The sequence below is a fragment of the Coturnix japonica genome, chromosome 1 (genome assembly GCF_001577835.2).
Source record: "Coturnix japonica isolate 7356 chromosome 1, Coturnix japonica 2.1, whole genome shotgun sequence".
In the NCBI taxonomy this organism is placed as follows: domain Eukaryota; kingdom Metazoa; phylum Chordata; class Aves; order Galliformes; family Phasianidae; genus Coturnix; species Coturnix japonica.
The window spans coordinates 55,333,003-55,359,415 of record NC_029516.1 but is presented as its reverse complement, the minus strand read 5'-3'; the positions used below and the strand labels follow the sequence as shown (position 1 = coordinate 55,359,415).

Sequence of the window (26,413 nt, the reverse complement as noted above, 5' to 3'; positions counted from 1 at the left end):
CTTCCATTTCACATCAAATAAAGGGAATTTAGAGGGTCTCATTTGACCTTAACTGTTAAGGACATTTTGTCAACATTTATACAGTCATGTTATTGTCCTGCTCTCTCACGTTACAATAAAAGCTAGAAATACGTCAAATAATGGGATCTTTAATTACTTCATGTCTTTAGGCAGCAATTAAAATTAAAGAGACTGCAAAATAAGTCTGCATGACCTCCAGTTATTTCAGTACTTGAAAGAAACAAGAAGAGGGCAAGTGATACTCATTCAATTCCAAACAGACGTAACTTATGTATATGGTCTTTTATAGGCTTTTTATGGTCGTTAATGGACTGTTTCATGTGTGTCATGAAATTCAACACAATTTAATGAATTTGGAGTAATGAGAAAAGATTTACTCTGTAATTAGTTTATAAATTAAGCACAGCTGAAAACTAATTTTTCCACCCTACAATTCTATAAGAAAGGTTCCTTCTACCAATAACAACTTTTGGATTCTACATAACTGTACTTTGAATGGAAAAAAAGGGAGTTAACTGCTTGAAAGGCAAAGTTAGTTCTATGCTTTCATGTGTGTACAAAATCACAGAAGCACCAAGATTGGAAAAGACGTCAAAATCAACCAGTCTAACCCTCCACCAACAGCGCCCAGTAAACCACCTCCCTCAGTACAACATCTAAATGTTTCCTGAACTCCTCCCAGAGACAGCGACTCCACCACCCTCCTGCACAGTCCATTCCAGCATTTGACTGCTCTCTTGGAGAAGTATTTCCTAACATCCAACCTAAATCTCCCCAGTGCAATTTGAGGCCCTTCCCTCTAGTCCTGCTGCTAGTTACAAATATGAGTTGTAACAACAGAACATGCATTTTTGTACCATAAAAGCACACATATTATTCCCCCTTGCACCAAAAAAGATGTCTTACATTTCATTTGCACAAACATAACTGCTAGAACACGCCACTGATCTTTCCTTACTGATAAATATCATAGGGGAACTGCGTGGGATTCCTATCTCCAGGGAAAGAGAATTAGGTTTTAGAAGATGAAGAGAATGTACTTTTACTACAGGTATACTTACTTTCAACATAAGATACTTTACACATAGATATCACACCAGTAATCTGACCACATTTATTTGCACACAGACTTACCTCTAGATATATTGACGGTGGGTTATGTTCTCCTCCAAACTTGTCTAACAGCGCTTCTATATGTTCTTGTGTTAATTTAATCATCTGTTTGATATTCCACACCTAAAATAGAAAATTAAATATTTTCACTTAATTAAATCCCGGGCAGTCTACAGAATCAGCCCTAACAATCTATATCTACTAGATATTATTATTATTATATGGGACAGAAGCCCATAAAAAATATTAGGATATCAGTTAGAGTGTACAAAGCTATCCTGACCATACACTGCCAGTAAAACATAGCTTGCTACCCTGATAAAGTAAATTTGGTTTTAAAATTCACAAACCATTGAACAAATAACTTCTGATATTTTATTTTTTACATTTATCAGAACATTATTAAGTACTTCTCTTGCAAGAGTCTGTAGTACGATAGAAGTTGGGTTACAAAGTTTAGCGCAGTTCTTCTTTTAAGTCGTAAGTACTCTATGTCAACAACATTCACACAATCCAGGCCTAGTGTTTTATTTGTTGATCATAAGCACTTTCAATACCATGAACTGTACATTCCTCTACCCTGCAAATTTTACTACGTAACTTGAGATGTTCACTAAGAAACTCTAAAATACAGAACTCATATGTTGAGCATCACATCTATTACCCAAGTAACAACATGACTGCCTGCTAGCAATGCGAGGTCTCACCACATACTGACTGATGCCCACCAACCCTTTAGCAGCAGCCACTACCCAAGCCAACTCCCCATGGTTTTACAGCCTACTACATGTAGTAGTGGTATGGAATGTGGTATGGAATAACTGTTGGCCTAATTTAGGACAGCTGAGCACGAAATAAAGAGTGTGATATTCAAATGCTCTGTAGGTAAATTCACTTAAGGCAACTCTGAAAGTTAACTTCATTCTCAACTTAGAATCAACATATGATGTTGAAGCTAGGATTGCTAACCAGCAGCTAACAGCAGCACCTCTGCATTTTGCTGATATTTTGTTCAAAGATGGCAAGACTGAATACAAAACCAAATATAACAAAGCCATAATAAAATGCACATAGGAAGTGTGTTAGATAAGGGAAGTCAGCAAGAAAGTCCAACAACCTCAGAAGGCAGAAATCTTCCTTTTAAATTATTACCAGGACAAGAGCAAAAAATTAATGACTAATGATTTAAAGAAAATCAAAACAAAAACAATTCCTGCCAGCTACTGGACCACGCCATCTGAAGAAGCTGAAACTCAAGTCTTCTAGAAGACAATATTGCTCAGTGTGGCTGGGAATGTTGCCCTGAATTACCTTCTGTGTTACCTGCCTGAGCACTGAAGTAAGAGCCTTTCACAAGTGAAACTTAGCACGGATTTCTATTATCTTAGAAAGGTAACTCACAGTTAGGAGTACACTGAAATTCATCAAAGTCAGCCACAGCGCTGAATCATTACTCGTTGCTCACAGAAATGGAAAACCTATCTTAAGTGCCATATTCATCAAAAGTCTTTTGACAACCTGAAAAAACTCTCACAAACCTTGTACTGACCAGCACACATGAGCTGTAACCAGGTATACATAAGAACATGCGACACAGCAAATTTCCAAGCTTCACTATTTCCCTGCAAGTGGTAACTATTTACATAAAGATACTTTCTGGCATCCTGTATGAGTGAATATATTTGTTATTTGTGGTCCAGAGCATCCCTCATCTAGGCAGTCAATTCTCCTTCAGACTCAACACCCCTGCATACTGCATTCAGTTATGCAGGACCTACAACAACTCCAATTTAACTGTTTTTGGAGACACACTGTTTCACTACAGTTCCACAAAACAGTAATGAATCCTTTACATGTAGGATAACCTGATCTTATATATATATATATATATATATATTATATATACATATATACATATGTGTCTTTTTTGGTAGCATTAGGTTAAAGTTACTCTCTATCACAAGATGAGATTCGATTCTCCTTTTAGTGCTGCTGACATAAAGAAGCTGACAGAGGCTGACAGGGATACAGACAGAGAGAAGACTGGAGATGTTCCAGATACTCTGGAATACATCAGCTTATATCTGCCCATTGTGGATAACCGTGCATTAATTTCGCAAATAAGCACTCTCTTGCAATGTAATGAAAAGATGACAACCTATTTCAAGCCAGAGGCAAGTCAGATACAGCAGGAGCCCAGATCCATTCTATTCAGCAAATACGACAGCTCTGCAACGTAAAAGACTGTAAGCCATGAAGTTATTTTTGCATTCTTTGCTGCTTGTCAAAATATACACTGCCCAAGACAGCGCAAAGCAAAACATCTTCTCTACCTTTTGCATCTGATATCAGAACTCAAGTCTTGCAGCACATCCCAAATCCAACCTCTATATTCACATTCAGTAGAAGACACCAGGAAAGTTTGAATATATTTTGTCAACAACAAAAGTCATCCTTTGCACAGAAACAGTATGTCCTGCTTTTGGATTATCACAATTAGCAGTGATGGACGGTACTTTAATGGGACAAAGCAGGCGAAGCTGTTGAAGAATTTGATTTCAAAATGGTTTTACAATGAGGACAGAATTCATTAACACCTATCCAGTACTATTCTAATCAGCCCCTTCAGGCTTCTTTCTCATAGAATCCATGCAATTGTTCAGCCTGCTGGACTAGTACCCACTTTGTCAGAAACTGCTTTAGAAAGCTGTCATTTCTGAAGTCACTCTTAGCTGGACTTCACTAGCTTGAAAGTGAAGGGTTGGAGCATAAGAAAGGCAATGGGACACAGGAAGGGACTAACTCAGGACCCTACCTTAGGGTGTGCATGACAAGAGAACTTGCATTTTCCCAGTTTCTTTATGAAAAACCACTGCTGCTCCTTTCTCATCTTTTCCAGAGATCCCTTCTTCCCTCACCAACCTGGCGCAGTACATTGTCCCTTCCTCTTACAAAGCTCATTCTCCTTGTTCTGCACTCATACACTGGAATGTAACATGCACATAGAGTGGGCAAGATAGTCCTTCCCTCTGGTTCTAGCTTTTCTCCATCTTTCAAGAGAAGCTTCTCTTAACTCACACATCCACTCTGCTCAGTTTTGCATTTTTCTTGCTCTGATGGCTCCTTGCGCTTATCATATTTTCAGCAGCATAGCAAGAAAAATCTCTTCTTGAACAAGCACAATGACAAACACGAGCAGTGCAAAAACTTCACAGAATTTTACATGATGTCTGTGAAAGGGCAGATGCTGGCTCCACCCCTTCTGGTCACCAAGGTGCACTGCATGCACCTGAGCTCCCCTGGGTTGGCCCTGCCTTCCACCAAGCACTCAGTCACTGGTTCAGACCGTGACCCAGCATTTCCACTACACACCTGTACGACAAACACACTCAGTAAAGACTTTCTTTCCTTACCAGAAGACCTTCATCACATCAAATCTCAGTATACTAAACATTTAGTTTTTACTTAATAATCTGACATCCCTCATTTATTTGCAATCCATCAGTTGCAACTGATAGCAATCTACGATTTTTCCTTTGTTTAATCCTAAAGGCAAATGGCACTGCTCACCACTGAGCTCTACTTTTAAAGCAGAATAAACAGCCTTCCACTCTGTCAGGCCCTTCCCTTTCAGGTTACCTCCTCTTAAACAAAAGGAATTCAGACTTCAAACGTTCCTAATTTCTTGTGAGCATTTAAAAATAACGTTTGAGATATGGTGACAACTTGTAAAAGCTGAACCTTGATGAAGTTCATCCTCGAAACATTTCTAACTAAACAGTTTCTCTCTTAAAAAAAGAAAAAGTTTCTCTGGAGCCTAAATCTTTGTCTAAACCATCTGAGTGCACTAAATGAAGGAAAAGCTCTTCTCTGCATCAAGGTAAGTTCTGTGCCACTCTAGCGTGCTGAAATAGCTTGGCAGAGGACCTTGTGACTGCTACAGCTGCTATAGTCACCTTCTCTCCCCACACCCACGGGTCAGTGGATGGAGGCTGGCAGGAAGCAGCAGCCTTCCTGTTCAGCTCCAACTCGCGCTCAGTCCCCCACTTCTACATCACCTTCTTTGCTGCTCGCTGCTAAGTAGCATTTGCCTCCAAGCATTGCAAAAAAGAAAGTCAACATGTTTTCTACCACAGCAGAACGCAAGAGTGTGAAAAATAAGAGGTGTTTATAGCTGACATTCAAATTGTTAACCACCAGTTTATGACGTCTTTCATCAAACTCAATCTCTTATTCCACATTCCTCCAGACTTTGGTGCTGCAATTACTATTAGTCCCATTTATTCCTCTTGCTATTACTGAGGCAGTCATGAGAATCACACAGACCGAGTTCTAGCACAATTCACTGTATTTACATTTATGAATTTTAAAACTTCTCCCAAGACTCTCAAAGGCCAAAAATTAAAAAGGGGGTGCGTGGAATAATTATACATAACTACCAATGGCTCTGGGCAGCATGGTCTGGTGGTTGGCAACCCTGCACATAGCAGGGGGGCTGAAACTCAGTGATCATTTTGGTTCTTTTTCAACCCAGGCCATTCTATGATTGTAATTTAAGAATGCAGTTTTGTTCTAGAAAGGTAGCAACCACAGACTTGCAACAAATGAGAATCCAGAGGTGAATTTAAAACAAACTATTGTGCATCCACCAGACTACTGGTCTACATATGTTAGCACTGAAGACAAGTCATATTTGTGATGGAAAGCAAGCAGCCAACAACCAGCTAATTGCAATAATTGGATCTAAGAAGCAAACGCTAGCCAAGCAGGGCTCTAAGATAGGCTGGGTCACATTAATTAAACTGACAAAACAAAGTCTCTCCTGAACTACAGGACCTATTCTGCTCTCTCCTTGCCAGAGCACACAACTCATTAGACTACCTAGAAAAGATAAACAGCGCCTATTCAAAAGTTCCTGTTATCAATCCATAAAAATCATCTGCTATACTCTTTACAATATCCAATCATTAAACTGTTATGACACGGCGCACGCGCTTTCTGCTAGCTGGCCAGAGAGTGTAAAAGAGAGTTGAAATTATCAGTTGAAACAAAAAGCATATTTGTGTTAAGTGTGGCTGTGATCCAATAGAAGAGCTGAGGTATCGCATTTTTATCTTAAATGGATCTTAAAATTATAAAACAAAACCAAACCAACACAAAACAGGTATAAGTAATTGGCCCACAGTCTTGGAAAACAGTCACAAATAGAAACTGCCATAGAAACCACGCTTTCCTGGATGGCATGTAGTGTTCAGATCAGCAGCCCAGGCTGCCTACTAATTCCAACAGTGCCGTGAAAAATGAAATAGCTTCCAAGGTACGATTGGCTCCGTACCATTCATTGTACAAAGTGTCTGGAAGGTTTTAAAAACTAATTAATAAACAAGATTTCATTTCATTCAGACTTCAGGCAGTTAAACTAGAGAAGTACTTAACACATAAAACCTGCTGCAAGATCTATAACCTGTGACTGCTCAATCTAGAGACTGGGACAAGTTATATCAATTTCTAACTAGCAGAAAAAGCTTAATATAAGTCACAATTATTTATTATTACCAACAAATAGTATTCTAGTCAAATTATGAAAATACTGAAAGAAATTCTTCCTGAAAACTACCTCAGATGACGCTCAAGACTATAATTTAAATCCACACTACATAAAACTGCAGAGAAGCTTTGACCTATTAAGATTTAATGAGTAAATTTACAATACCAGTTCAAAGGCTGAGGCCACAAGCACACATTTTCCAGATACCTACCTATGTACTACACACTTCTTCAAGTCATAGTCCTGATTTATTTCATGCTGATTTTACAGTGCTTTGCAGGCATTACTATAAGTAACTTGCACTACAGATGGAAGGGAACTAGGTATGCTGCTATTCTACATCTACCCTCAAAAACAATCCTGTTATCTGAGACAAAGTGCTCAGAAAACACCAACTAAACACCATGCAACTGCAATTTGTATTTCCAGCTTTGCAGTAAGTTTACCAGCAGCTTTACTACTAGCTATGCTGTCTAAGAGGCCTCACTACACAACAGTGAGGATATTATTGCTGATATCCCCCTGCTTTTAACAAGAAAAAATCATCCTAGCAACCTCATTATGCATCAGATTTAATCACTAAGTACATGCGCTTGCCTGCCTCCTAGGTGCAAGATTTTAAAGAAAACTGATAACTCTCACATAGAAATTCCATCTCCCTTTTATAGTATATGTTGTACAGGCATAGTGGGAGAATATCTCCCATGGTTTGAAACTTGGAAGAACAAACACTTCCTTCTGTGCCCAAAGACACTCTTATGATCTCTTGACTACAGTCCCAATAGCGTGGATAATTTACTGTCACCAAGCACTATGCCTGCATGGTACAAGAAGCTCCATTTTGAAGAGAGCACAGGTGCCGAATTCTGACCCTTCTTGTCCCCAAGGCAGGTGACAGCTGGCAGCACTGCTCCCTGACAGCTCCTGCCTGCACAGACAGCACCTGTGGACAACGGAGGTGGGTTAAAATCAGACCAGACCTTCAACTGTTTCCCTATTGCTAAGGGCCACAATTATGTAATATCATCAGAAAGAACTGAAAGTCACTGATGCCTATATGTAATCACTATATATATATATATATATATATGTATATATATACACACAAACACACACACAAAATACGAGGTGGAGTAACAAGCCCAACACTTGCAGCAATGAGTTTAAACAGGAAAAAAAGGCATGCAATTCTGCATCAAGCAGCCACATATAACTTCAGAACTGGTGACGGGAGAGGAAACTGGTTGCATAAATACAGATTTCATCATTTTGGAAAGACACTGCGTGCGGGAGGACAGATGAGGAGGATTGCACTGTAAGCCCAAAAAGCTCAAGAGCAACTGGAAGAAAGAGAGACATCGACTGTAAACATAGTGCTATATTCTGTACTAGCTGTGATAAAGTAGGTAACTTCATGGGACAAAGATGACCTTAAAACACAGGGTGGAGAGCAGCAAGAATCAAGCCCACCACACCAGCACTAACACACATTCACAATAATACAGCCAAACACTTTGTATCCAGCCCATTTGTGGATATCCACGCAGATAGAAAGCAATCCCTGAGACACCAAAGCTTTTCTGAATATACTCATCTAATAAGCAAGTTCTGTGTAATCAAACAAACCTGCACAGGCCAGAGCTGCTAAACCTAATGCCTTCCAGAGGGAGGAAAAAAAAAAGCCATCATAAGCAGAAATCTTTGTAACATCCCCACTAAAGTCAAGTATTTCAAGGTTATGTTCTAACATTCAATCTGCCCTGCCAAGGGTGAACCATAAAAGCCTATGGAAGAAGACAAGAGGTTATCAGAATCACTGCCTCCCCTGCACCTGGATCAACCACCTCCATCACTCCTGAAATGTATTTCCCCGTGCAGGTGACAGAATCTACTAATGGGCACTTTTATAAGTTCATAGAATCATAGAATCACAAGGTTGGAAAGGACCTACAAGATTATCTGGTCCAACCGTCCTCCCATTACCTTTGCTACCACAAGCCACTAAACCAGATCTCGTAGCTTAGTTAGCTAAGAAAGTCTGTTTTCATGCTTCTGTCCCCAGCCATAAAGAAAACAGCGTGTTAACAACTCAGGATGATCTGCTCTGTCCCCATTTAAACACACTGCTTCTGGCAGTAATAACCACGAGTCTGGGGAACAAACTGTTTGCTGTCCTTTTTTTCCCATCAAATGTAACAATCCCCATTCCCTTTAAAAAACCAAAACCAACCCTCTGTTCTTCAGTCTTTCCCCACAGACCCAATCTTCCAGACCTCACATCTCCCTTGTTACCCTCCTCTATGTTCTCCACAGCTACAGCCCGAAGTCAGGCAGCACATTGAGCTGAGGATTCGCTTCTGCCATGCAAAAACCCACCACACTTCTCTTTGGAGAAACACCCCTGCAGAACATTGGCTGGAGATGAGGCATCTCGTAGCCAAAGTTTAACCTGTTCTCACAATTAAACAGAGCACCATTCACCTGCCATAAAGCTAAATCTGTCACTGAACACAAAAGCAACAAAACAGAACCGAGACTGAACAGAAAACATATTCTCAAAACTACAAAAGTACTGACAGAAAAAATAGCCCTGACTTTTCTTAGTGTACCAACATGATTAGTGCATGAGAGCCCACCAATTACTGCATTTCAGGTTAGAGGCATCTTCTCATTCTACATTTTCTCCTTCCTCTTCAATCCGTTTTGTCAGATTCAGGTTTCTGAATACAGAACTGATATTCACGCCGGGTAAACTCAGCACTGTAGCCCACAAAGCCACTGGTTGTCCAACAGCTCAGAGCCTGACTTCACAACTTCCAGTCGTTTTTGTCTTCAAAAAGCACTTGAGGGCACAAAGCTCTGAGAACAGAAAATCCCATTTGAATTATTTAATAACGGTGTAAATAATCTCTAGCAACAAGCACAGAGCCTTTTCTGCCAGCTGTCACGCACACTGCTGTATCAACAGCCCTACAACACTCCCAAAGCCTTCCATCCAAACAAGCTCTTGTCCTGAGAAGGCATCACAGGGTAAGAGCCAGCCCGCACACCACTGGGTGCCAGCACTGCCCCAGGCAGAGAATGGTGAGCCGGAGAGAACCCTCGCCCCCAATTCACTTGTCCCTGCTCTTAAGGATTCTTAAGCTGCTGCGAAGGACTCATTCCCTAAACATACCGTTCTCACATCTGCATGTGAAACTACTCTTCCTAAACTCGGATTCGATATAGAAGAAATGCCTTTGCAGTTACTACACTCTTACGTAACAGCTTCGTTATTTGAAAAATTGGAGTATCAGCAGTTGTGCTGCAAGGGCAGCCTCCGAAGCACTGGATCCATTATTCAGTTCAAAACTGACCACGAGTCGAATGAAGTGCCACAAGCTGGTTTGTCACAACTCCAAGCCTTGAACTCGTAGGCGATACTGATGTAGTTTTAAGCAGCATTCGTTCATGATCTTGACACAGAGCAGCTCCTTTACCATACGATTTCAGCCGACACGTTTGTGTCTCCTGCTTTAAGGTCTATCAAAGATCCTCCTTGTCCGCCCTCCTCTTACAGCTACAAACTTAGCATAGAATGGAAGGTCTTCCTCTGGGAAATCAAGACTGTGTTTCCTTCAGGACTGCAGAGGGAACTATGGAACTAAAGCCCTTCTAGGTGCCTCCTCTAAATACGTGAACTTGTGCTCCCTGATGCACTTTCACAGCAAGGTTACTGTTAAAGCCCAGATTTACATTCTCTTGAAGGGAAACAGAACACCAAAACACGCATTTACATGAGTCAGATCTAAGTACTTCAGCATTTTCTGACTTATGTCACCTTGCATCTGTGTTATGGTTACGCTGACTTGTTTTTGTATTAAGAACAGTTTTCACTTTAACTCGATCAGCAATTATTTGATCTCACGCTTTATTAAAACCGGGTTTAGATGGCGTAACATCCATACTGCAAACAAAAGGTAATTACCTACGACATGAGGCAGAGCTGGCTAACTGACCACCAAAACCACATCAAAAAACACAAACTCCAGCACCAGCTCTGCCTCAGACCTGCGTGTTTCATTATTTCCAATGTGTAAAGAACAAAATCTTGGGGAAAAATAAATACAGTAACAACAGCACACTCCCCTTAACCATGCATTTATGCACCCGTACTTGAGAGGTAGTGAACCCTCCAGCAGCCTGCTGCTTCTCTTTCTTCCTTACAGAGATGTAAGCTACAAAGGGGGAAAAAACACAAACCAAAGCAACCCCTTGCTGTGTAGTTTTGCATTTGGAGTGAAACCTGATGACCTACAGCAGCAGTTTTGAAGCTGAAGCGACATCTCTTCAGGGATGAAAAAGAGATTCGAATAATTCTTTTCTAATGCCACTGCTTTCCTCTATTCTCTCCCATGCACCGCAGTTTATTTGCCCCACTCAGCTGTATTACCATGACTGAACCCAGGGCCACAAAATAAATCAGTTACTGTAACGATTCCGCTGATATTTATGTTATTTTTTTATGGCGGAAATAACACAGCAATTCACTTCCACATAGAGCTGCACCAGCACGATCAGGGCAACAAATGCCAATGAGATGCTTTTGAAACTCATTTTGCTGAAGGAAGGTGTTTGTTAAAGTCTAGTCTGTTTAGGTTTCTCAATCAGCAAAGAGTTTTTCCTTACTCAGGAAAGCTAAGAGTGGACTTGCATTACACAAAGCACTTAATCACCCTGCTGTTGAGGTGCAATGTATGAGCACAGTGCTGAGCTTTGCCTTCCTTCAGCAAGGTGAGCAGGTGGCTCCTTAAGACGGGCAAGTCCTACCTCCCAACAGCATCAACAGGGGAAGCCTCCTTCCCTTTTCTTCTCTCTAGCCACCTACTCAGCATGAGCTCTAGTGCTTGCCAAATTTCCCAACGCATGAATTCTATGCTACTCCATAATGCTATTAATACAGAAAAAGCATTATTAGCCAGTGAGCTGGAGTCAAATGGAGCTCTTGGTGAGCCCAAGGCCTACTCACCTCTCTGAGTGGAGGTAGGGGCAGAGAAAGGCCTGCCCCAAGGCAGCAGGGAGCTCAGTGCTGCTCAGGGCTCAGAGAGCTGTATGGATCACACAGACCTGCTCAGGAAGGTTGAGCTGAAACGGCCTCCGGTGACCAAAGCCCTGAATGAGGGTGCAGAGTCTCTGGTAGCTGTATTTACCTCTACAACAGACTTGACATATGATACATGGCAAATCGCTGAGACTTCAGTGCCTACAGTGTTCAGAACTGCAGAACACCCAGCGTTGGTGCTGCATATCACAGTCCACCTCCTGACAATGGTTCACAAGTGTCAGAGCCTCAGACTTTAACCCATGCAGAACAGGCAGCACTGCTCCGTCTGGGGATGGGAAGTTAAATAAGGTGCCCCGCACCACAGCAGTATGTCACAGGGCTGCAGATGGGGCCTGGCACCCCCAGCACCCACACAGCCGCTGCCCATCGCTGTTTCTTAGCAGAAATCACAACCCAGGCCAAGAGCCGCAAAACAAACCCCTCCAAACCCTATATATATATTTTTTTTAATGCTTATTTCAAGCGCTTCAAAACTACCCGGACCAAGCGATTATAAAATAGCCGCACAAACGCTGTGCCGCCCTCAGGTAACTCTCCGTGTCTTCTCCGAGCCGGGCGGGCCGGCGATGCCCCCGCTGAGGGCCGGGGAAGCCCCATCCCTCCACCTCCGGTCCTACAGACGGCCCCATCCCGAGCAGCAAGGCAGCAAGGAGCCTCCCCGCCCCGCCACCGCCACCGGAGAGGAGGGGGAGGGCCGGGGCCTCCCCTGAGCGGGGATCCCCTCCGCCGCCGTGCGGGCCGCGGCCGCCGGGTCCGGCGAGGCGGGAGGGGGGCGGGGACCCGCGGCAGAAGCCGCTCGGCCTTACCTCCTCCGGGATGGCCGGGTCGCCGCCGCCGCTCCCGGCGTAGCAGGCGCCCAGCACGGGCGGCGGCGGCTCGGGCTCCATGTCCCCGTTGAAGAGCGAGGCCCCCTCGGCGCTGCTGCCGCTGCTCAGCGCCGCCATCTTGGATCGAAGCTCCGGGGCGAGGGAGGGGGAGGGAAGGGGGAACCGCGTCCCCGCCGCCGGGACGGCCCCAGCCGCGACCCGTAGCGGGAGGGGAGGGGGAAGGGGGCGAGCGCCGATCCCGGGCAGCTCCCAGCGGCCCGCGCCGCCTCACGGCACGTCACGCCCGGCCCGTGACGTCACCCAGAATCGCCGCCGCGATCGACGCGCCTGCGCCGCGGCGTCACCGGGAAACACCCTGACGTCACGGCGCGACCGACCGTCGCCCTGGGAACTCGAACGTGGGCTCGAGGCCCAACACACGGCACAGCGCCCCGCAGCGCCCCCTAGCGGAGGGAGCGGAACCGCCGTGCTGAGGTGCCCTGCGTGGACACAGCGGGAACATCACAGATCACAGAATGAGCCGGGTTGGAAGGGACCTCAAGGATCATGTAGTTCCAATCCCCCTGCCTGGCAGGGCCACCAAACATACACATTTACTAGATCAGGTTGCCCAGGGCCCCGTCCAACCTGGTCTTGAACACCTCCAAGGACGGGGCATCCACAACCTCCCTGAGCAGCCTGTTCCAGGGACTAACCTTAACCCATCATGATTTGGTTCAGATCAGTAGAAAAATGGGCTGTTCAAAGGCTGTCCAGCTGAACACCTGAACCTCCAGAAAATAATGTTTCAGTGATTCAGTGAAAATCAGATGGTTATCTGCCAGCAGCCATCTCCTTGTGGGCATTTGAACGCATCTCTATCCTTTCCCTTTAGAAAACATTAGTTTTAGTGAGATGCCCCAAAAGAAGAATATCCGAAAGGGCTGTTAGATGAAACTTCCTCCTGGTCTTATTTGTAATTGGCTTTCCGTGGATGACAGTATCTCAAAAACAAACAGACAAAACAACAGCAACAACAAAGAGATAAAGAGGCCCAATTACCTCTAGCACCCATTTAAGCATATTTGGCAGTCGCTATATTTGAAGATATACTGTACATCTTTTGGTATTTCAAGAGAATTCTGTCTGATAGCTCCAAGGTTGGGCAACTGAGAATGCATAGCCGATGTTTTCACTATTTCTGTACAGACAGTATGTATTTTTCCCTTTGGTAGCCTCTTGCAAGCTTTTAGTTTGGGACATTTCCCATTCCGCAGCCCTGCTGAACCTCAAATTGTCATATCTTCAGTGCAAAATCAGGTTATATTCAGATGGTGATTGAAATTTGGCAGCTGAACAATCTCATTGTTGTCCTATTTTGGTTCTTTGCCTTTGAATGAAATACACTGGCAGAAACGATGAGGAGGAGTGGAAATGGACAAAAAAATAAGGTAAGGGGAAGCATAGGAAAGTATCAGCCCACAAGGTTCTTAACTCATCCTTCATCTTACCATTAAAAGCAATGTTGATATACCAAACTTTCTTTCATGTGTAATTAAAATATTCGGCATTTTTCTTGTAATGAAGTTGGACACATTTACATAGTTTTAATTTGACTCCAGCATATTTTTTTTAGAGTCATTATGTTTTGCTTTGACAGCAGTGTGTGAGACGGCCTTGGGCATGGGACAAGTGGGAGGACTGGGGCAAGGGAGTGATTTTGCATGTAGGTCCCTTTCATGTCCTGCTCAGCATCGCAAGAGCAAAATGACAGCCTGCTTCTTTCCTTATGTTAGTACTGACATCAGGGTCCAGAATTGTGTGTACCTCAGTGTCCTGCCTTTCTGCTGGCTTCCTGCCCTCGCTTGCACACAGGCATGAGGAGATGAGAAAACAACACATTTTATTGAATAGCAGCATATCTACTGATGGGTGTGGCATAGGATGGACCATCGAGGGAGAAGAAGAGCCCTGAAATCTCTGCTAAGAGAACAGAAGTAGCAGCCTGTGGAAATGGAGATGGAGGGATGAGATGAAAGATCAGATGGAGGGAGAATGAAGATGAAATAGATGCTGGAGAAGATGCTGTGCTCCTAGGGAGCACAAGAATAGGGAGTGCTGATTTTCCTGCCTGACGTAATTTACTGAACCCAGGATCAAATCTCAAGTTTGAGAGAATTAGTCAGCACTACCATGTTAGCTTTGAATCTCTTACCATTGCTTCAATGTATTCAGCTCACTCAGATGTCTGATATCTGAATCCTTTGTGTTGGACACTGATAAGCTGATCAGCTTTAAAGACTAAATAGATTTAGATTCCTAGCGTTATTATTCCAGTGTGAACAATCACATTTCATAACCCAAAACCATCCCATTTAGGAACAAAAGAAGCTAATGTGATTGAGTGAGTTCCAAGAAAGGGAAGAAAAGAATCCCATGTCAAGCAAGTTATTTTGCTGTTCAGAAAATGACTATTCAATCATGTTCCAGCCTTAGGATAATGCCCAGGCTAGCTGAGAACTTCCAGCCTGAATAGCTGCTGTAATTTGATTCTCCAGTGCCTTACAGACAAGTTGGTAACTCTACATCTTTTATCTAATAACAGTTCAGTTAGCACATGCACCTGCTCACTCAGTTTATTCTTTTGGTGTCTAGCATCTTCCCTGAGATGAAAAAAGGATTTGTACAAGCCCAGAGTAAGGAAACTTTGAGAGTCTGAAAAGGTAGAATCAATCATCTGAATCAAATGTAGAAAGCACAGCTGTGACAGAGGACAGTGAAAATATGTTGGCCAACCAATAGGAATGTCTGTAATATTGCCATCAGAGATACTGGGAATATGGTTTCTTTTCTGTTCTTTTTTTAGGGCAACACCCCACGTTGTTAGAGTTTTAAGAATTATTCTTTATCTGAGATAGGTCAAACAAGACAGATAGTCCTTGTAAAAAAAGTGCTTATATTGGGATATACATATGTACATCTTATTTAGGTATTTAACAAGAAATTTCTTTTGCTGACAGAGTATCACAGTTAATAATCCGTGTTTGTCTTTTAATCCTCAGTGCCACTGAAGCACTACGAGCCTCATGGACATTTAGGTTCTCTTACAGAGGCAAGTCGCTTTCCAAGCCTGTGGGAATTAGGGAAGTCTCTGAACGGCACTGCTGTATGCTCGTCATTGCTGTGAGCCTGCACTTGTCCAAAAGCAAAAATTCTGGTGCAGCATTCAATGACCTCTTGAAGTTTTTGATGCTATGGACTGCTTAAAGCTTGTGGTTATGCTAAAGGCCATAGGGCATAGTTATTCCTTTTTAATATGACGTGACTTCTGTTTCCAGAAAAAATGTCATGCATTTCTTTCGGTATATAAACACAAATTTTGTTACCTCCTCTGGGAGACTTCTGCAAAGATCCAGCTTAGATCCTCCTTTTATTTTTAAGTGGTTTGCATGCCTAGTCGATACCCTACTTGTTCTCCTCAGAGGGCATTCATGTTTATTAATAACCCCAACCATACTATCAAACAATTTCAGTTTGCAGATATAGAGACATCACTGTTGGCTGTATCGGTGTCAGGCAATGGAGTAGGATTTTGGTAAACATCACAGTATATAAACAAAATGACTAAGTGCAAGACCAAAGGAAAAAAAAAACACAACACAACAAAACAAAACAGAGGCCACAGAGCGTCACTTTCTAGCTGTCAATAATAACTGTGACATTTCATAGCCCAATTAATTATTTATGGTACATGCCGTTAATTTTAAAAGTGCTTGTGAAGTTTAGGGCTTGTCAGCAATGCTTATTGTGTCAGTTGTGCCGAAACAGAGATTAGACACTGAAGAAATAATACACAGCACCTCACACATAGCCCGTGTATCGATAGCATCCCATCCATTCACATAGAAATGTCATCTGACCAGGTGATTTCTATACTCACTGCCTCAGTCACTGCCTCTCTGATATGAATGTGTCAGCTTTATACTGCTTCAGGTTGGAGTCTTCATAGAGATGCTCCTGTGCCTACAAAGTAGACACAGTGCTTGGTAACATCAGATGAAATAGCAGTCTCTCCTCAATTTCTTAAATAGAAAGTCAGCATAAACTCTGGACTCCTAGAAATACCTGTGTGTACATATGCACACACGTGCTCCATATGCTATGCAGTCCCATACAGAACACGTACCCTTCACACCATTGGGATGACCTCAGTCATTGAAACAGCTATTTATTGCATTAGTAGGCATGACAGAGTCTCTAGACTCTCTCTATATTTCATCAGTTCTGTTCAGTAGAGACCACTATTAATCAAAAGCAAAAGGTGACTACAACTGGCATAGTATTTCCTTGTAGTTACCCAAAAGCAAGCACGTGTTGTAGTAGTAAGTGATGCTGGATATTCACACAGTTTCTAAAGTTAGACCACATCTTTTGGTGCTTGAATTTGAAATAGCATTGTAGACACCCACTTTTGAGTCTCGGCTCAACTGACCACAGGCAAGACCACATTCATTTTCATGCAGGCAAGACTGCAATGAAAATTCAGGAATGCAAAGCACTTCCAATTATGTATTGGAATTGACGCACCACTGTATATAGTGGTGTCATGTTTTTCAATCTTTCTGAAGCTCAGCTGTTTTTTTGCCCCTAATGCCATTCAAACATCTACTTACTGAAAGAGCCCATAAGACAAACATCAGCCCTGCAGAAACAACAACTGAAGTGCAAGAGACCCCCTGGACTCTATGAAATATTTATAGACAGCTTTAGGAGTGCCAGGATAAAGGTAAAGTACTTCCAAGTGTGGGCAGAAACATAATGGATATCAAAATGCTTTCGCAGCCCTTGGTGAGATTTGTTTCCACAGACCTAGCTACAGTATGAGAAAATGTATGAGATCATCCCATCTGCTGCTGCTTCTTCTGAGAGGGAAGTGGTCCCTGGGCTCTGTTTTGTAACGCTTCACTCAGTCTAGCTCCGAGTGCCTCTGATAAGAGAACCATATAACCCACCTCTTGGGAGCCTTCTCAGTTTTTCCAAACATCTTTCCTTGCGGAGTTTTTAGCAGTATCCCACCCAGAACGTTTTAACGTGGTATTTATAAAGAGACTTCAGTGTCAAGATCGTTATCCTGTTGATTTCATATTTAGCACCGTAGACAACCCTAAGTCATTCCCCAGCCGGTATGCTGGTCATGGCCCTCAGGTATCTGTCTGTTGTGGCATTCCTCACCATTTAAGCACACTAAGGCTGTGCTTTGCTCTTGCTGAGCCTTCATAAACAAATTCTTTCTAATGTTTTCAAGCCTGTTCCTTCCTGTCTGCTCTTAGACATGTTATTATTATACAGGAGGAAAATCGCAGTAGGAGAATAGCAGTAAGACGCTCATGCTATCATGCTATGCCAGATGCGCAGGCATGGAAAGATTCATTTACAATATCTGGCCCATTTGCAGCATCTTCATTCCTAACTCTAGAATTCTATGATAATGCTCCTCTCCTTCCCCCCCCCCCCCCCCCCACTTCTGCTTCCTTTTGCATTTCTAACATATGCCTTATCTTAACAACATCATCAACCCTCTCACTGAAAAAGCTCTCTGAAAGAAAGCCCTGAAATGCACAGGGGCACAAAGTCCTGCTATGGCAATACTAAGCTGCTCTTAAAACGAGGTTCTCCTGGGGTAAATTCCCATCCCAAAAGCAGCTTACCATTGTGACACCATTGACTAAGTGATCATTATTCTAATTTTACTCTCGAGGAAATGTCTTATTATCAGAACCCTTGACTTTTCCATTGTTATTTGGGCAGGTTAGGGAAATGCAGCTGCCTCTAGCAGAGGTTAAACAGGAAAGCTTTCTGCTCTCACGCGTCTCAACATCAAGATGACAGAGAGTCTCCTTGCAGGTTTTGTTTCCATGATTTGCTCCCAAGGGACCGTACAAACGTCACAACTGAACAGCCATGCAGGAGAACTGAGTTTAAAGGACCTAATCTGGCATCCTCATAGCACTTGTTTTCTTTGCATATTATCCCTTTTGCTTTAAGGGGAAAAAATAATAACAAAACAAGCAAAAAATCGCAAAACCAAAAACAAAGCCTTTCCCTCATTAAAACTGCCTTTAAGAATCATGAAGATTTCCTAAAAAATACAGATTACTGAATGCCATGGGGTTATTTTTTGTTTGATTTGCTTTCTTTTAAGAAAAAAGATGCTAAAATGGCCTTCAAGTGGTGGAGGAACGTGTACATGAGCTTTAACATTTCATAAATACTTACAATTCAAGAAGAATTATTTTTAAACGGTGTGACCACATTCATTTAGCACAGCTTATTTGAAGCGCTAACAATGTCATGGACTACACCAGCTTTCTTGTGAATCACAGAATCGTAGGGGTTGGAAGGGACATCCAGAGATCATCAAGTCCAATCCTCCAGCTCTCTAGCCTGTCCAGGTCTCACTGAATGGCAGCACAGCCTTCAGGTGTGCTGAAAAAGCTCTCTGAAAGAAAGCCTTGAAATGCAAAGAGGCACGAGTCCTACTAAGGCCAGACTAAGCTGCTCTTTACGCAAGGTTCTCCCGGGGTAAATTCCCATCCTAAAAGCAGCTTACCAGCATGACACCATTGGCTAAATAATCATTGTTCTAAATTTACCCTTGAGGAAATACTGTCAAGTAAGACCATACATTTGTCTAAAAGCACAGCACAACTCAACAGCAGTCAGGTGCATCTCAGTGCACTGGTTCAGTAGGTAGAATGAACTCCATGTTAGGAGAAACTGTCTTCAAGTTAGTACTTTCCTGAGCAGAGCAGTGCATATTTCAGCACACTACTAAGTGTAACACAAAACACTGCTTTCGTTTGTTCCACTATTATAAAACATGTTGACTTCTGCTGCCTGCAGGACTTTCAAATCTAACATGCCTTGCAGTAGCTGCACTCCCTATAGGGATTCCATCTAAACATTTGCCAAGGACTGTCACCTCATAACCTCAGGAAGAGGGAATTCTGTAACAAAATACAGAGTCCAAATGGTGAAAAGAAGAATTGTAAAGGGAAAACCAAAACAACATTGAGCTTTATTATCAGTACATGAAATGGATATGACGCTATACTGACAGTTCTAAGAAGTTTTCTCATCCTTACTTCTTGGAATACAGGTGAAACTCTACTTCCCGTCTTCAATACACACACCGGGTTAATACCTGTAGTGGTGTTTCAAACTGAATTCCAATTTGTGGAAGTGCTGTGATTCACAACAAGTAGTTCTTTTTGAGGCAGTGTCTATTATTAAATAATAGTGATAGTTAGAAGCTAGGTAGGAAAGTGCCCATCCCTGTCTCACTCATGGAGTGAAAAAGACTGTATGTTCTGGAACAGAATAGTTGCGCTTCCAGCAAGTAATGAGATATCCTAATACTGGGACAAACTCAGCAATGCTGAATCATCGTTATTCTAATAGTCTCAGAAGATGGGAAACAACCATGACTTGAAAGATGTAATTCTAGATAATAAATACCGCAGAAGGAAAACTATGAACAATTATGCAGGGGAACTCTTTCTGTACTCACACAGCTTTTTCCCTTAATGTTATGACTGTTCTTCACACTATCCACTTTGTTTCCACAAACACTGTGGAATGCAGATGAACGCCAACAATTCATCGTGTTTATTTCACAGCTGTTCACTTCATGAGCCTTTATGGATACCTTGCTGCATCTTCTTAAAGTATGCTCCCAGTGCGATGCTTTGATTCCAAGGGTAGGTTTGCTCTGTCAGGCTGCAGACAAAGGAGCTCATTATAGCTAACTAGACCAACAAGGCTTTCACTTTCTCGTGCATGACAAGAGCTCCTTACAATCCATAAATAGCCAGGTGGTTTGAGCAGACAAGGAAGAACAGATCTGATCCTCAAGTCCAATTAGTATTACACTGCTGAATCCATACCCACATCTAGCAGACACAGAATAGCTGTGGCATTCACTGCTCTCTGTAGGCTCTGTAGATGCTGAGTCCTTAAACAGACTAAATGGAGATTCAGAAGGATAAGCACAGCAGATCTATTAGGCTGTCTAAGCATTTTACATGTCATACGCAAACAGATTTCCTCACACGCCCAGAGTTTAAGATCGTGTGTACTTTACTGGAGCAAGAATACGATCAGTTTTTGTTGTGTTCATACTTCATGGTGTATATTTATACATTCATAGGAATGCAGAAGTTGCTGTTGGTGTTTTCCTCTTTAAAATGCAAAGAAAACGTTTGATTTTCAGTTTTATTTCTGAAGGTGCTGAGTCCTGGCCGACACAGCTGCTGCTACTACAGGCACCAGCAGTCCACAGCCACCACAGTTAATCTGACCCTACAGCATCTCCATACAGCCATTAACACAAATGGCATTAGATGAATTCATAACCTTAGTGAAGTAAAAATGTAAAGCTATTACAGATGTATGTAGATCCACGAATTTCACCCATCAGACAAGCCCCTCTCAAAACACATTTCAACAAGGTTGGTTAAGAAGTGGCCCCAGGTCAGTAGTTACCTGCTTTAGAATGACTCTGTATGCAAAAATGAAGCACACCCCAAGCTTACTGCACAACCCTTTCTGCCCCAGTCATTCTAAGGTTTCAATAGCTCTCCTTCAGTAGCTTAGGGCTGTTCTTTTAGGTTCCTGGGGCCTGGAAATTAACGATGTAGTTTCAAGGCACTTCTGGGCAGGATGTACGTGTGGTCACACAAAGCAGCGGAGTTACATTCTATGCTTTGTGTTCCCTGACAGTGAGTGACAGGTAAACATGGTATACATACATAATTATTAACAACACTGAAGGAGCACAGCTATAAAAAACACTTAGTGTGTGTCTATAAAATTGTTTTGTACCTTTTGAAGCATTTCACGAGTCCTCTAGGCAACTGGACTATATTCAAGATCCTTTTACTACACTATGTCTAAATAATGTATTTTAATTAGTACAGGGTCCCGAAAGCAGCTTCAGCCCTTATTTTTCAGTTGTTTCTATGCAGTATCTAAATATTCAAGGTACAGTGAGAGCTCTGCAGGCAGGCAATGGAACACCAAGGATTACCCAGCGCAAAACACCTATTCTAACAGCAGCTTTAAAAAGATAATCAATGTTAAAGCTACCTGCGGCAAAACTCAACCTAATAGGCAAGATAACAAGCAGCAGAAGTAGGAAGCACCTTTTCTTTTCATGGCCACATGCAAAACAGCATTGAGAGCAATGCAAGAAAGTAAAAGAGGAAAAAAAGACATTTCCCAGATCCACAAAAACTGGAACATGGCTGCTGATGTATCCAAGAAAAACACTGAGACTTATTTCTTTTCCAACTGTTGTTGTTGCTATTTGGGTACAGCAAGGCTCTGTAATAAACAAATGTGCTACACCATCCAGAATATTTCAAACATAGGAATTAATAACACCCAGCAAAACACTATGACCCAAATGCACTCCCAAGGTGGATTCCAGTATTTCACAACGTGTTTCTTGTGCTCCAAATGAAGCTCACATGCTAAACCCCCTCCATCTAGGAAGAGAAACTGTGGGTTACAGGTGTTCCTCGGCATTTCCACAGTTGTTCTATTGTCCAAGGGGCACTATTTCTTCTTGAGAGCTCTCTTTCCTTCACCCTTCTTTGGTTTTTCCTTTCCACGGAGCTTTTTCAACCGCCTCATCTCCTCTTTGAAGTCTTGATGCTCATCTCTAAACAAGGGAGAAGAGAAAAAGTTTGCTCTATTTCTTGGAATACCTAGATGGAAAAGCTCCTTTGAACCACATGATAATGAAAAAAAAAATATTAACTTTCTCAAACAAGAAAGTCCATACTGGAACACAGTGCAATATACAGTAATTTTGACTGAAATAATGCAAAAGAACTGCTCTGGATTTTTCAGAACTAACAAGGTTGATCTTTTCAGCAAGAAACAGGGTGTGTGTGTGTGTGTGTCCATATTCACACTTCTGTGTGTATGCAGTTCTTACTCACTCAAACACAATGGAAAAAAAACCAAACAAAAAAAGAAGCAAGGATGAGAATTTCCCTCTTAGCATCTAACCCAGCAGTCTAGCAATAGCACACTGCTTTGACACGCTATACACTGAGTTCAGGTCAAAAGCTTCTGAGGAGAGAGGGGTCTGTGAAGCAATAATCAGCACATGACTCTGCCCTCAGGTGACTTTAACAACGAGTTATGAAGAAAGCATCACCTCCTCTACAACCTCAACAGGAAAATAAAACAGAGGAGGATGAAGGTGCTGACTGAGATAATTAACCTTCACTAATGTTATAATAAATTCTATTTAATCTCTGTTACCAAATTCTCCTGCACAAAGCTATTTTTCAGAAGTGGCAGCTGTGTTCAAAGTGGCCTAAAATGGCTGCACTGCTATTTTTAAATGCAATTTTTCTAAAAAAGAAACAAAACACTTACAAATTATTATCAGGTCCTTCTAGTCTACAACCCTTTGTCACATATTTCCAAGCAGGAAATCTGATTCTCTACAAGCTCTCTGTAAACACAGCAGCTAGAGAAGGAACCCTGAGATTAGGAAGGGAAGAAGAAGGGCAAGTTTCCATAAGCACCACATTCTAAAGTGGACTTTTTTCTACTCCTCCTGTCCATAAGGAAAAAATTGCAACAGAACTCATCACCATTTCCTTCTCCAGTCCTGCTCCCAAACTATGAACAGGGCACTTGCCTGTAGAGACCAAGAAAACGGAGTTTCTTCATGAGGGCATAGTAGGTGTTGTGAGGAGGATACCAGTCGTAGACCTCCTTTCTTCTGGCTATAGGCTGCTCACTGAATAACTTCACAACCTTCATGGATTTTGAGTCAGTCGGCCTGACAACTTCTCCAAAGATCTGAGCACTCAGACGGGCCATTCGAAGGGCATAACTGGAAACGTTGGACATTTCCCAAAGGTGAGCGGGCACAGATACACAGTTGGATCTTCCTGCAAAAGGAAACGAGATCCACAGTTCTAAGATGACTGAGCACTGCAAGCTACCCCATAATTAGAGCAATCGAACCAACTCATTGTACAATCAAAACAACTCATTGTACATCTGAAGTAATATATTCCTTCCACAAAATCGGCCTAATTTCAATACATATATAGTCTTTCGTATAAAGAATATGCCAACACTACCTTACACACTATCTAGGACATTACAGAATTCCCTATGCTGAATCACCTTCACACCATGCCTAGTTTTTCTTAGCAGTTTTCACCAGCCTGCTCTAAGCACAGAAGCAATTACAGAGTGGACTCTGTGACAAATGGTGCCCCATTATGATGCTTCTGACTTCCACAAAAGCACAGGACACATGATAAATATACTGAGAAAGCAGCCTGGAAGTTTTACTCTTGAAAATTTCACACTTTGTTTAAAACACTGCATGAACTTTGCTACAAAAATGGCCTATTAATTGCACAAAGAAACGTGTTTTTCTAACAATCTGAACCACCAATTGATTAAAGGCTTCTGTCCCACCTCAATTCCATATTCTTAACTATTTCTACCAGCTGTCTCTCCGTTTTCTTTGCAAATCTTACACCATTTCAAAAAAGGAAAGAAAAAAGGTATTCTAAGTTAAAGAGATTAAAGGCAAGAGCAACAAAAGGGAAGGCCAAGTGTCGCAGACTTCTAAATAAGGCAACCAGCATAATGGGGAAAGTCTGCTCTCAAATGATGGCAGGGTGGCACTTCAGCTCGTGCATCTATTACACAGGGGAATGACCGCTGACTTGCTAAATCAATCATTTCAGCAAATCTAGTCCTAATTCCCACACAGAGATAAAACAAATCATCCCCAAACTGACATCACATCACTGCTCTGAAAAGTATTACCAGACTGCACTCAAACGCAAAGCTCGCTTAATCTCTTCCAAATGCAGCCTTAAGATTAAAATACCTCGAGCCCCTACGTGCCGCAGAGCAGTGGGCCGGGGACCTGCTTTTCACTTAGAATCATAAAATTGCTCAGGATGGAAAAGAACTTAACGATCATTGAGTCCAACCACAACCAAACCAAACTACCCTAACAACCCTCTGCTAAATCATGTCTCTGAGCACCACATCCAAACGGTTTTTAGACAGACCCAGGGACGGTGACTCAACCACCTCCCTGGGGAGCCCATACCTGTGCTCAACAATTCTTTTTGTAAAGAAGTTTTTCATGATATGCAGCTTAAACCTCCCCTGGTGCTACCTGAAGCCATTTCCCCTCATCCTGTCACATGAGAACCCCTAAATGAAGCCAGATTGTGCACGTAGAGTTGGTGACGTTGGTTAATCACTGCCAGTCCAACAGCATGTGAGAAATAAGGAAGGTGAAGGCTACACTCTGTAACACCCTGCTTCAGGGTGACCTCAGACTGAGGCACTGCTGGGTAAAGGAGCCATGTATTTCCAGCCTCAGACTGAGGCACTGCTGGGTAATCGAGCCGTGTATTTCCAGCCCTATGCACCTTCCTATCACAGCAGCTCGCCTCAGACCACCTCGTTCCGTCCACAATCCCCCCTTTCCTCACATCCCCACAGCCAGGGACACACAGCCCACCCCGGGAGCGCGGTCCCCACGAGTCGCGGCCGACCCAGCCCAGCCCCCATCAAACCCCGGCCGCTCCGCCGCTCTCGGCCCCTCCTGCTCCCCGCAGCCCCTCTCGCTCAGGGGGGGGGGGTTGGCCTCAATACTGCAGCACCCGGGGCCGCTCGGCACGGCAGCAATGAACCGCTCACCCCGCACAGCCCCGCACCCACCAGCGGGCCGGGAAGCGGAACTCAAGGAACTCGGCAGTACGCATGTGCGGGGCTCAGCCCGGTCTCTTCAGCTTCTCCCGCCTTCCTGTGCAATGATCGCGTTCTTTAAACGTGACGAATCCCGAAATATTTATTCCGTGTAAACTAGAATGATTAATTTGATGTCAAATTTTATTTAGAAACTCCAATTAGATGCTTTTGCTGCCCGTGTGAGGCATTGCTCAACACAGGTCAAGCAGACTGAGAGCTGATCCTTCCCCTCTGCAATGCCCGACTGTAGGAACGTTCTTTAGCTGGGGGTTGGACGAGATGAACTCCAGAGGGAACTTCCAACCCACAGCGATTCTGTGATTATTTGTAATCCTTATTCATTTACATGTTTACAAAGGAGAAGAGCAGCCCTGCTAGTCCCATCGAGGGGGCGGCCTCTTGCAGGGCGGCTGTGTGTCCTCCTCGTCGTCGGCTCTTCTCTTCGGGGGCCGCCGGGTCCTCTCAGGAGAGTGGCCGGGAGTGGGGGGGCTGCTGCCCTGGGCAGAGGGAGCTGCTGCCGCCGCCGGCTCCATCTCCTCGTTTATCGCAGGAATGTCAGCCCCTGCTGTGCTGGGCTGCTCCTCTCTGATGGATGTCGAGGGGCTGCCATAGAGTCCGGGCCTTGATGGGAAGGTCAGCTGTGGGGAGGCTGCGGGCGACGGGACCGAGGAAGGCCACCACCGGCTGTCCTCAAGCCCCCAGGCTGCATCAGGTTCTTCTCCTGCCCCCCCAGACACCGTGGCGCGCCTGCAGACCCAAGCAGAGGGTCTCCCTGTGCGGACCATCCAGCCTGGCTGCATGTGCCGCCAGCCCAACGGAAAGGCTCCGACCCAAAGCCGAGACCGCCCTGGATGAAACGGCTCGCTTCCATCCCTCAGCACGTACGGCCATATCAGCTCTGCATGCCGCTCAGCGTGTCCGAGTGGCATCCCCGATCACACTACAGCGCCCGTTCTGATTCTGATGAAGCTCCTCTGCAGGCCAGTGCATCGGGCCACCAGTACA

At 43.4% G+C, this 26,413-nt stretch overlaps 2 protein-coding genes across 5 annotated transcripts in view; both read right to left on the bottom strand.

The window, feature by feature from the left end:
- The window catches only part of BRAF (B-Raf proto-oncogene, serine/threonine kinase), a 78,050-nt gene extending 65,136 nt beyond the window's left edge, over window positions 1–12,914 (bottom strand). The window contains exons 1-2 of one of the 2 annotated variants that reach the window (XM_032445664.1): window positions 12,593–12,914; window positions 1,156–1,257 (exon numbers count right to left, since the gene is read on the bottom strand). In XM_032445664.1, the coding sequence (XP_032301555.1) occupies window positions 1,156–1,257; window positions 12,593–12,730 (240 nt within the window). In that variant the 5' untranslated portion in view covers window positions 12,731–12,914. The remainder of the gene's footprint in view (window positions 1–1,155; window positions 1,258–12,592) is intronic. The other variant, XM_015866793.2, reaches the window with a different exon arrangement.
- Window positions 12,915–20,848: 7,934 nt separating this feature from the next.
- MRPS33 (mitochondrial ribosomal protein S33) lies at window positions 20,849–25,476 on the bottom strand. 3 transcript variants are annotated; one of them, XM_015866770.2, is made up of 3 exons: window positions 25,379–25,476; window positions 23,313–23,568; window positions 20,849–22,316 (listed from the first exon to the last, which is right to left on the bottom strand). In XM_015866770.2, exons 2-3 carry the CDS (start codon window positions 23,525–23,527, stop codon window positions 22,211–22,213), a joined length of 321 nt encoding a protein of 106 aa, XP_015722256.1. In that variant the 5' UTR covers window positions 23,528–23,568; window positions 25,379–25,476; the 3' UTR covers window positions 20,849–22,210. The 3 variants fall into 3 exon arrangements, with proteins under 3 accessions (XP_015722256.1, XP_015722246.1, XP_015722266.1); XM_015866760.2 differs by having other exon boundaries at window positions 25,358–25,472; XM_015866780.2 differs by lacking the exon at window positions 25,379–25,476 and adding an exon at window positions 25,234–25,344.
- Window positions 25,477–26,413: the final 937 nt, after the last annotated feature.